The 11,689-nt window shown below is 39.9% G+C and overlaps 1 protein-coding gene across 1 annotated transcript in view; it reads right to left on the bottom strand.

Moving 5' to 3' along the window:
- The window catches only part of Itga8 (integrin subunit alpha 8), a 215,974-nt gene that overhangs the window by 128,347 nt on the left and 75,938 nt on the right, over positions 1 to 11,689 (bottom strand). Inside the window, exons 12-13 of the mRNA XM_008833886.3 lie at positions 7,829 to 8,034; positions 4,725 to 4,916 (exon numbers count right to left, since the gene is read on the bottom strand). Of these exons, the coding sequence (XP_008832108.1) occupies positions 4,725 to 4,916; positions 7,829 to 8,034 (398 nt within the window). The remainder of the gene's footprint in view (positions 1 to 4,724; positions 4,917 to 7,828; positions 8,035 to 11,689) is intronic.

Genomic DNA, 11,689 nt, shown 5'->3' on the forward strand with positions numbered 1-11,689 from the left:
AAATTTTTTAATGCTATAATCCACACAAGTAAACATAAACATTCTAGACAGTCCTCTCTGTAGAAAGCAGCAAGGTTGTGTGAAAAACACCAGGATTCTTGCTACCACATAAAATAAAAATAATAAAAAAATTTTTAAATGCTGTAATCCACACAAGTAAACATAAACATTCTAGACAGTCCTCACCTTTCTCTCTGTAGAAAGCAGCAAGGTTGTGTGAAAAACACCAGGATTCTTGCTACTATTTATGAATGAGACAGCATGTGTGCCCTTCGTATAGGGAGGTTTTGCTACCGGCTGCCCAGCACTATGCTACCTATGCAGCAGGCAGTGAGGACAGTGGGAGCCAGCAGTGCTATACTGCTAAGCCTTTTGGAAAGGTGTTCAAGAACAGGAAAATTAACAGCCTTGTAGTCATACCAAGAACCTCAGTTGACACCACTGTTAGTAAGCACCATTTTTTTGGTGTGTTCCAAGTAATAATCATGCCAAGTAGCTGGCATGGTCCAGATACAGAATTTCAAATCTGTTTTGTCTTTACACTTGTTTTCTCATAAATTCTGCAAGCAACTTGGTAGAGGAAGCAGGGTTTCAGGTTTTTTTTTTTTTTTCCTGACTTGTTCAGAATGGAAGACCATAAAGAGTGTTATCTGTGTGTGAATTACAAAACGTACCTCTCCCCTTCCCTAATGGAAGGAGTTCCTAGTAGATGAATCTGCCCTCACTTGCTCCTTGACTGGGAACAACCTGTGTATCATTTGCAGCAGGCTTGATTTTGGAAATAGTTCAGTTTCTGGAAGTAATCAGGGGAATTGGAGGTGCCTGTTTATGGAACTATAGAACCTGGGCATTTTCTTCTGGTAATGCATTTAATTAAGACCAAATGATTATAAAATTTCTAAAGGCGAACACTACTTTCCTCATAAAATATATTTTTTAAAAATTCACAAGCATATTATTCAACAACATTCTTGAATTTTTGCAAGGATATTATTCTATTCCAGTCCAAAAAAGCTGCATTTTCAAGATGTAAGTATTTCCCAAATTTGCAAATTCTTACATTCTATGGATTTCCTGGAGAAAGGCAAGAAAAGAGCCAAGATGTTGGCTAAGGAGGTGGCTCAGCGGGTAAAAGTGTTCATTTTACAAGCACGAGAACATGGCTTCAAGTCCTCAGTACCCACGAAAAAAGAAGGGCCAAGGCATGCGCCCGTAACACCCGCATGGGGAGGGTTTTCTCTGGCCAGCAAGCCTAACCCAAGTGGCAAGCTTCCAACTGAGTGAGATGCCCCATCTGAAGGTAACAAGGAGGAAAGAGATAGGAAAAGACACTCTGACATCTTACCGTGGCCTCCACATGCGCACTCAAGGGTGCACACATCCATGCACTCAATACATGTACCACACACACAAATGCCATCTCTCCCAACACACAGTGCATAACACATACAGGAATAAGGGAAGAAAGGAGGAAAGGAGGGAAGGAAGGAAATAGTCAAGGTACAGTGTGTGAAGGTTGTCTGCTGTGTCTTGCACATGTTATTTGGTGGAGTTGAACAACAAATGTCAAGCAGGTTAAGGTGGTTCACATAGGCTTCAGCAAGGACTCCAGATGTAACTCACAGATGTGATGTGGAATCTTGCTAAGTCTGAATCACTTTTCAGGCTGGCACCCTACACAGCCTCAGCCCCTTCTGAGCCTGGAACCCTGGCTGAACCCCATGCTACCCACAATACTCGGCATTGCCCCTGGATAGGAAAAGTCATCTTAGACGCAGAGTGTCTAAATATCATCACCTTCCCCACAGTTCTGGAACTTCTCAGTATTTTCTGTTTTAATGAATGGTACCAACCATTCAGGTTGTAACCAATGTCAAAATCATCCAAAAATTCTCCTTCACTCCTCCTGGTGCATACAGCAGTCACCAACCTTACTAGATGTCTTCCCCCCAATCACTTCCTTATGTCTATACTGTCACAGCCAGGTCAAGGTCATTGTCATCTTCAACTGAACTACACTGTAGGGTCTCCCGCCAATCCACTCCCCACACCAAACATACACGGTGTCCTCTCTATGTCACCACCACAGAAGATATGCCAAAACCTGCCTCTAGATTCTCTCTGCCTCCGTCCTGTGACTTGCCAGTGATTCACAACGTCTCTGTGCTGATCCAGGAGGTCATGTGTCATGTCCTCACCATCAATGGGCTTTCACTCCTGCTATTTCCTGTCTCCTCTGTGTGGCAGTCTGCCTAGTCAGCCTTCCTAAGATGTCAACCTAGAGCTCCTCTCTAGACAGAGAGGGAAGCTACCACATGGGTTCCCAGAGGGACTCTACCCCACCTTACAGCAACCCCTGTCTTTTGCTGTAATGTTCACCTAGAATGTAAGCTTTGTGGCAGCAGTGACTTTTCTTGCTACAGCAGAATGTGCTGTCTATAGCAGAGCCAAGCACACTCTGGCAGAATAAAGAAGTGTCTTACTGTTTGTTTTAAACTTTGAAACTAAAGAAACAAAAATACGGGTGAAAAACTTTTAAATGATTCCAGTGCTGAATTCTAAAGTAATGTTTTCTTTTATACTGTTTTCCTCATTTCTTACTATCATAATTATTCTCTAGGGCCATTTTGTTTCATTTGCTTTCTAGGGTAACCACAGCAGATGCTTACTAGAACACCTGCATAATGCGCAAGTCAACTCTTATTCTTTTTGGAAAATGTCACCCTTTGCCTCAGAGTCTATCCAAGTTCTTCCCAGAGGACTTGGAACTACAATGAATTGCAGACTAGCTCTTCTAGTGGGTTCAAGTGGAATATGTCAACTCTGGAGCTGTGGAACAGAAACAGCTCATCCTGTGTGCAGGGAAACCTGGTCTGGAAAGGGGGTATAAGGAAAGAAGAGGAGAGGACAGGGGAGGGGAGCAGAAAAGAGTGGGGGAGAGAGAAAAGACAGTGAGAGGGGAGATGGGAGAGAGAGGAGGGGAGGGAATGAGAGTGTGGAGGAGTGGAGGCAAACAGAGGAGAGGACAGGGAAGGGGAGCAGAGAAGAGAGGGGAGTCAACAATAGTTCCCCTGTCTTTTCTAGAGGCCTGGTGAATGCCTGCCTTTGTGTTGTCTTGAGATAGTCTTTTTTAACATTTGTGTATGTATGTGCATGTGTGTGTGTGCATACACATGCCATTCACAGGTGTGGAAGTCAGAGGACAGCTTGAGATACTTTTAACCTTAATATAATTCCCCTTTTATTGTCTAAGCCAGGAGAAGAAACATCAATTCCTAACAACTATGATGATATATTTTGAATGAATTTCCATAAGGCATCATTTTAAGTACAAAGATAGTTTTTAAGAAATGTAAGACACAGGTGTTATTAAGGAGGAAATGGCGGGGAGTTCTCTAACTGGGGAGAACCTAGACATAATTGAGATAGGAACAACACATGAGATCTGGATTTTTGAATTAGAACATATTGTATGGAAGATCCCTCCTCCATAAAGCCATGGACCGTCATTGATTATTATAGTATGGCTTAAGAAAATAAATTTAGCTGAGTTCCTGAAATTGCCACAGGTAGAAAGCATTAGCTCACAGCAGAACACCAATTTCTCTTGGTGCTCACTGTCACATCTCTGCTTAGTTCTGTAGAAGTTTATGGAAAATTGATAAGAATATGCTATGTTAGCCGGGTGTGGTGGCGCATGCCTTTAATCCCAGCACTCAGGAGGCAGAGGCAGGTGGATTTTTGTGAGTTCAAGGCCAGCCTGGTCTACATACTGAATTCCAGGACAGCTGGGGCTACAGGGAGACCTTGTCTCAAAAAGACCTTTTTTGCCTAATCACAGAGGAAATGCAACAGTCAACTCACAGGACTGCATCTCCAAACTAAAGAAAGTTCTACATGTGGAAAATTCTCAGGGGCGGGGTGAAAAAGAGACAAGGTTTTAATTAACAATCAAGGATGTTCATTAACTAGTAATGATTTCCTATCATTTATTGAAGCTATCTTAAAGTAACCAACATAAAAGTGAGTGGTGAACCATGGAACAAAGAAGTCTAAAGCTCTCTGCAAACTACTCTACTGATCTAATCCTTTAGGACAAATCTGTATTTTCATGTGACATCCATAAAACACGAGTTATCTGTTGGCTCTTTATGGAGCCCAGGCACCCTCATTATGAATAAGGCAATGAAGGAAAGATGATGATTCCTATCATGAATCATTTCTTGCTTTCCCAACTTTAAAATACTCAGTCTATCTTTGGAAAGCCTCAGAACATGGTTGGAAAATATTTATGCTTTGAAAACATGTGACTTATGACAGAAAACATAGAGGTTCATGCTCTGGTTAACAGTCACTCTGGGCTTAAAAGGGAGTAACAGGTTAAAGTAAATTGCTCTAGACAAGCGCCTGAAGCCAGCTTAGTGGAGCCCACAGAACTTTGGGGTTTCAGTGAGAACTTGGTTTGTGACGTTGACAAGCTTTATGTCCAAGGCAGCTTTTTAAACCATCCTGCCTTTCTAACACTGTCTCTTGACTAAAAAGGCACTGTTTGTTTTGTCTTAAATGCTTGTGAAAGTTACTCTGGAACCATACCAAAAAACTTGTGCCGCATTAAACTTGACCTTCAGCTTTTATGAGAGAAGTACTTAGGTATGATGCATTTTCCAGAGCATGGACCCCTGCCAGGAAACGAATGTTCACATGGGAAAGCAAGCGAATCTCACCTGGGTAATCATTCTTGTCTATGTCGGCATCTCCTCTCAGAGAAAACCCAAATCCAGAAGGGATGGTCTGTGAGGCCCACATGCCTTGCAGAACTTGGGAGGGCTTGGTGTGTAAGCCGTTCTGGTTCCCGTTGTAAATAAGCACTTTGCCTCTTTGATCCTTGCCTGCAAAGGGTACACCAATGGCGATGTCTACAGAGACAGAAACAGATTTGAAAATAAGGAACATTTTAGAAATAATTAAGTACAATCAAAACATAATATCATAAAGTCCAAATGTCTTGTGACATTTTCCAAGAGGCTTCTGGAGCACTGCAGCAACAGAGAAATATCCATTGCCTTTTACTCACGCTAGGGGTATCTACTGAGAGCACACTAGGTGCTGGACACTGTAGGTGGAACAGTGAGTCAGATGCTCAAAGCCCCTGTGTTTAGGAAGTTTGTGTTCTGGGCAGATAATTGAACAATTTGAATAGAGGCCCAATCAAGGAAATATTATATGTGACAGATTCTATGTAGGGGATCTTAAAAATATGATATAGAGGGGAGAGGAATGATTGGTGTTTTTAGACTAGGTGGTCAGACAAGGTGCCGTTATGACTGATGTTGAAACTGAAATCTAAGATCAAGAAGGGACCAAGTACGTGACAATTAGAGGGAAGAGCCACCCTCACCCCCTTGTAGGCAGAAGTAGTCACTGTACAAAGATCCTGGGGGGGGGTTAGAAGGGTGGCCCTTTGGAGGAGCAGCCAGAGAATTACCTACAAGGAACCTTAGTGACTTGACTGAGGTCTGAGATAGCCAGGCCACACCACAGATCATGGGGTTGGGTGGACCAGGAGAGGTACCTTTGTGGGTACTTAGGAGTTTCTTCTTTTAAGAAACAAAATCAAAAGCTTCATTCCCAAGGATTACATTTTGTAATAGTTACCTAGTCCTGTGATCTAGAAAAGGCTTATTTTATCATTAAGAATACTGTGAAACCTAGGGAAAGTCAGGTTACCTGACTCTCAGCCAAATATATCATTTATCTCCTATAATAGGTCATCAGGATTGCTCTGGACAATAAGTAGAAACTGTTCTGTTTTAAAAAGAAGTCCCCAAACACAGCAGCATAAGAGTTCACCAATTGGGGGGGTGGCTCATTTATTAGAAAAAGTCTTTTTCCCTTTGTTCCTAGGTACGTGTGGGTAACACTGAGTAAATCGGGACTCAATCTCTTTGAGAATTATATTATAATGAATATTGTTATAAATCCATTTTCATTGAACTGGTCAAGATAAATGATGTGAACTCAATCAGACAAAACCAAGCACGGAACATGGGCAGCAGGTCCCACCCTAGCCAAGGAACTATTGGCAAATGACTACTGTGGGGTGAGGGAGAGTAGGTCTTCTTTAAGGGAGTGACTCTAGACAGGCTGCCTAGACTCCAGTGGATGAACTTGCATTGAGGGTCTCATCTGGGTTCAAATGCTTGACTGGATAAGACTAGCGTATACGACAGAATGTCTGAGTTCTGCTGTGGGGGGGTTATGGGCTGTAGGGAGAGGAGTCTAAATTTGATTAAGATATATTGGAAGAAATGCACAAAAACTCAATAATATATTAAAAATGAAAAAGATAAATGATCCAAAAACTCATATTGTTGCAGAAAATAAACAGAACTGCCCTGTGCATGGTGAGAAGAACCTCTTCCTAGCTTCTAAGTCAGTCGCTTTTCAGCAGTCGCAAGCATAAGCCAGCTAGCTTGCCATTATTTTGCCTGTTTTATACTCCAGGACACCAATGGTTGGACCTTACAGCCTCTTTTTTAAAAATGTGTTATTATTTTATGTGTATGGGTGTATTGCCTACATGCATGTAAGTGCACCCTTGTCGTTCAGTGCCTTCAGGGGACAGAAGAGGACATTGGATCCCCTGGAACTGGAGTTACAGATGGGTGCTGGTATTCAAACTCGGGTCTTCTACAAGAACAGCAAATGCTCTTAACCACTGAGCCATCTCTCCAGCCCCTAAGGGCCTCTTGATATGGTTTAAAACTTTTAGTTTTTAAGGACACCATCAAGATTTAAAGAGAAAAGACAAGTAGAAAATACAGTGCGAAAGACAACTCAGATATTTTTGCATTAATTTCCCTCAGATGATAGTTTTAGTTTTAGAAAGCAGTAAGTCAAGTCACTTAATGGGGACCTGTCTTCTTTATTTCCTGGAATGTGAGTATTAAACATTCACTTTTTTCTTTGGTACTAGGGATTGAAACTTGGGTCTCGAACATGCAAAGTAAGGGCCCTCCCACTCTTCTATATCCCTGGTCTATACATTTGAAAATTTACTCAAAAATTCCTAGCTGCTGAAAAATTTTTCCCTAAGAAATCCCAAGTCCAAAACACTTGCCATATGTCAGTGAATAACCCTCCGATACTTTTGATGCTGCTTAGATACAGAAAAAGTCCTGTTATAGCTTCAACTTTGATCGAGAAACATTTTATACCTTGGCTCTTCACGAAAAAAGTGTCCTGAAAAATGTGTGCAAATTTTATGTAGACATGCATTTTTTTTCTGAGAAAGTATTTAGAAGGCATCTATGGGTCCTCGCTTAAAGAACCACAAGCCTAAAGTAAGAATTTCATGCTATTTTATTTCAAACATTGGAACAGCCTTTAAACTGAACTTTACTAAGAATGATTCAGCTTAACCTATGTGTAGCTCATATAGTTTGATCATAAAATAGTAATATACTTGTTAATATGCCAACATGTATTTACTTAGCTCCATTCCTTTCCTATGAAAATTTCTACAGTTCTCCTCAAATCAACACTGAGAACTGTCATAGGTCAACTTAAATCACATGAAAAAAATGTCCACGTGGCATCTACATACATCAAAGTAGATTAAATAGATTGTAGATGAATCATAGGTTAATTAATCAAAACATACAAACTCAAATTCACCTTGATATTTTTCAGAATTTATTAACAGCCAACAATAATGACTGTACTCTTACCCCCACCACTAGCAATACATTTAAATGACCATTGTTTCCTTCATGTAATAGGAGCAGGGTCAAGATGCACATGAGTTCCAGACATGGGTCTAAATTACCATTGTATCCATCTTGGTTCAGGTCCCCCAAGTGCGCCACAGCACTTCCGAATCTCCCGAAAGTCTCTGTGCCAGTGAGCACCTGCGGGTCTTGGAAGAGGAGGGCATTCGCTTGCAAGTACAGGTAGACCTGTCCAACTTCTCTAGGGTTACTCTCAAATTCGCGTTCCATAAAGAGAGGGGCCCCGATCAGTATGTCATCCATGCTGCAGAAAACAGTGAGAGCAGTCAGAACCTGGAAACAGAAGGTTCTCTCATGCTTGTAATCAGCCAGACGAGTACATTTCCATTGGTATTATTCCTATTCCTTGTCTGAGGATCATTTTATAATCATCAGATTTCTTTCATTGTTTTGTTATGTCTACAAAGCAGAATGCTGTAAGAAAATAAGAACTGTTAAATTATCACATTGAACTTTCCAACTATGTTAAAAATGACTAAAAAGCCACAGATATTTCACTCTTTCCAACGTTTTAGGGCATTTCCAGAAACTGTAGTCACACAAGGAAAACATATCAAAGAGACCTGAATAGATTTTTTAAAAAAGGAATTTAGACTTTGTCTATAATTTTTTAAATTGACAACAACTTCTTGCAGTAATAAGATTTCAAATGATTTTTGTCCTTCTTTTGGTTAAACAAAGCCAGAGAAGTAAATAATGTTGGATATAAATATAGAAAACAATTTTTTATCCCTGATGAAATATGCAGTTATTCTTTGTATAAGTAGATCATACAAGAAACTGAAAGATGAGCTTTAAGGCTTTGAAAACTTCAAGGATTAAGAGATGAGGGTGTGACCACTAGGAGAAGAAACGAAAGTGACTGAGGTATCTCCTTCACACAGCCAGGCATCACAAGAATGGACAGAACAGAAAACTTTCTGTTTTGTCAGGAGACTTCTAAAATATTTTATTTTTATCCCCACCAAGTACCAACAGTCCTGTAGAGGAGTACAATGAGAACCCCCCGTAGAGATAACCCAGGACATGGAATTCAAAAGAACAATTATAGCTGGGTGTGGTGGCACACACCTTTAATTCCAGCACTCAGGAGGTAGAGGCAGGTGGATCTCTGTGAGTTCAACTTTAAATATCAATACATATCAAGTTCCAGGAAAGCTGGGGCTACATGGAGACCTTGTCTCAAAAAAGACCAAAAAAAGAACAATTATAAACATGATAAAAGAATTAGGTTCGATTCCCAGGGCAGCAGTGAGCCCTATTCATCCTCCATAGTGTGCACAGACACTGCCTTCTTCCATGGAGGCAGACAGAGGCCTTCATCGCACTCATTTTTCTTGGCTTCTCATAAACACTATTTTGAATTTCGATACGACCTCACTTTGCTTTCTCTAATTGCCTTCTGGTACCTACAACTCTGCTGAGTATCTTCTTAAACGTGTGTGTGGTGTGCGTGGGTGTGTGCATTTGCATGAGTGTAGAGGCCTGAGATTGAAGTTTGGTGTCTTCTTGATTGCTCTCTGCTTTACATATAGAGCCAGAATCATAGGCATACAGGAAGGAGAAGAATCTCAGGATAATGGTATGGACCAGATCTTCAACAGGATCGTAAAAGAAAATCTCCCAAAATTAAAGAAAGACATGTTCACACAAATACAAGAAGCACACAGAACACCAAATAGACAGGACCAGAAAACAAACTCTCCATGGCACATCATAGTAAAAACACTAAATGTTCAGAGCAAACAGACAATACTGAGAGCTGCAAGAGAAAAATAGCAAGTTACATATAAAGGAAAACCCTTCAGGATTACAGCTGAGTTTTAGTGAAAACTATGAAAGCCAGAAGAGCATGGACCAAAGTATTCCTAGTTCTAAAAGACTGCAGATGCCAAACCAGATTACTTTACACAGCCAAAACATCTATTATAGTTGAAGGGGAAAGAAAAATCTTCCATGACATATATAGGTTGAAAGAATTCATATCCACAAAACCAGCCCTCCGGAGAGTTCTTGAAGCAACACAAAGAGCTGAATAAAGGAACAACTATACCCAAGGGATTACAGAAAGAAACTTAATGAAGGTATAACTATGAAAAGGCACAGCTACACCAAGAATGTGAACAGAAACCAAAATGACAGGAATCAATATACATCTTTCATTAATAACTTTAAATATCAATGTACTGAACTCCCCAGTCAAAAGACACAGACTATATGAATGGATTAAGAAACAAAACCTATCTTTTTGTTGTCTGCAAGAAACTCATCTCACTTTCAAGGACAGACACTACCTTAAGGTGAAAGGACAGAAAAAAATATACTAAGCAAATGGTACTAAGAAAAAAGCAAGCATTGCAATTCTAATATCTGACAAAATAGACTTCAAACTAAAACTAATCAGAAGAGATAAAGAGGGCCATTTCATTCTGATCAAAGGAACCAAGTACATACTACAATCATGAACATATATTCATCAAACTCTGGTGCACTCAACTCCATAAAAACAGTACTACAGGACTTTAAGACCCAGATTAATCCCAACTCATTAATAGTAGGGGACCTCAATAACACATTGTCTCAATTAGATAGGTCAACAGTAACAGAGAATTAACAGAGAGACATTTCAATTAAATAATACCAAACATCAAATGGGGCCTAACAGACATTTACTGAATATTCCACCCAAGCACCAAAGAATATACTTTCTATTCAGCACCCCATGGAACTTTCTCCAAAATCAACCATATACTGGGGCACAAAACAAGCCTCAACAAATACAAAAAGATTGAAATAATTCTATGCATTCTATCAGACCACAATGAAACAAAGCTTACAATCAACCCTTAAAGAAACCCTCGTCACCATATGAACATATGGAGAATAAAAAACACACCCCTGAATGAATGGGTCAAAAGAGAAATTAAAAAATAAATAAAAGTATTCCTGGAACTAAATGAAAACACAACAAAACCTCTGGGACGCACTGTTGGGATTGCAAACTTGTTCAACCCCTATGGAAAGCACTGTGAAGAACTCTTAAAAAACTAAAAATGAATCTACCATTTGACCCAGTTATACCACTCCTTGGCATATACCCAAAGAACTCATCTTATCACAGATACACTTGTACATCCATATTTGTTGCTGCTCTTTTCACAATAGCTAAGAGATGGAAGTGACCTAAGTGCCCCTCAACTGATGAATAGTTAACAAAAATGTGGTATATTTACACAATGGAATTGTATTCATCAGTAAAGAAAGATGAAATAATGAAATTTGCAGGTAAAGGGATGGATCTAGAAACTGTTATACACAGACTCAGAAAAACATCCCTCATATGTGGATCCTAGCACCAAATCCTCATAAGTGAGTATGTATCCAGACATAACTACAGTAACCAGGATAACAAAAAGGAACCAGGGAGGTAAAGGAAAAGAAAAAATCTGAAAGAACAGTAGGAAACATGGGTTAATAAGGGAGCTATGGATAAAAATGGGGTTATTTTAAGGGGAGCTGGGAGGGAGGTTTATACAAGGAACCTTGTGGATAAAGGGAAAAAAGGAGCTCAAGAGAGGTAGGACCGTAGGAGAAGGGTATTATTAAGGGAGAAATGGGAAAAATGAGGCCACTTTAAATGGGGGAAACCATGGTGGAAGAGTTAGACAATGTGAGAGATAAATAATGCCTAGCTAGTTTAAAAAAACAGGGGGAACCATTAGTTCAACAACCTACTGACAAATTATACACACAACTAACTCAAGGAATGTAATATATGTCTAGGCAAGGCTTATCTGAGAATGTTTGGTCTTTGTCCAAGCTTTATCTACATAATTATTTTTAAAAAGGAAAATGAGAATGAAAAAGATGTTAAAAGGATATGGGAATGGAGATATTTT

Source organism: Nannospalax galili, unplaced genomic scaffold, assembly GCF_000622305.1.
Source record: "Nannospalax galili isolate Female #2095 unplaced genomic scaffold, S.galili_v1.0 scaffold976, whole genome shotgun sequence".
In the NCBI taxonomy this organism is placed as follows: Eukaryota; Metazoa; Chordata; class Mammalia; order Rodentia; family Spalacidae; genus Nannospalax; species Nannospalax galili.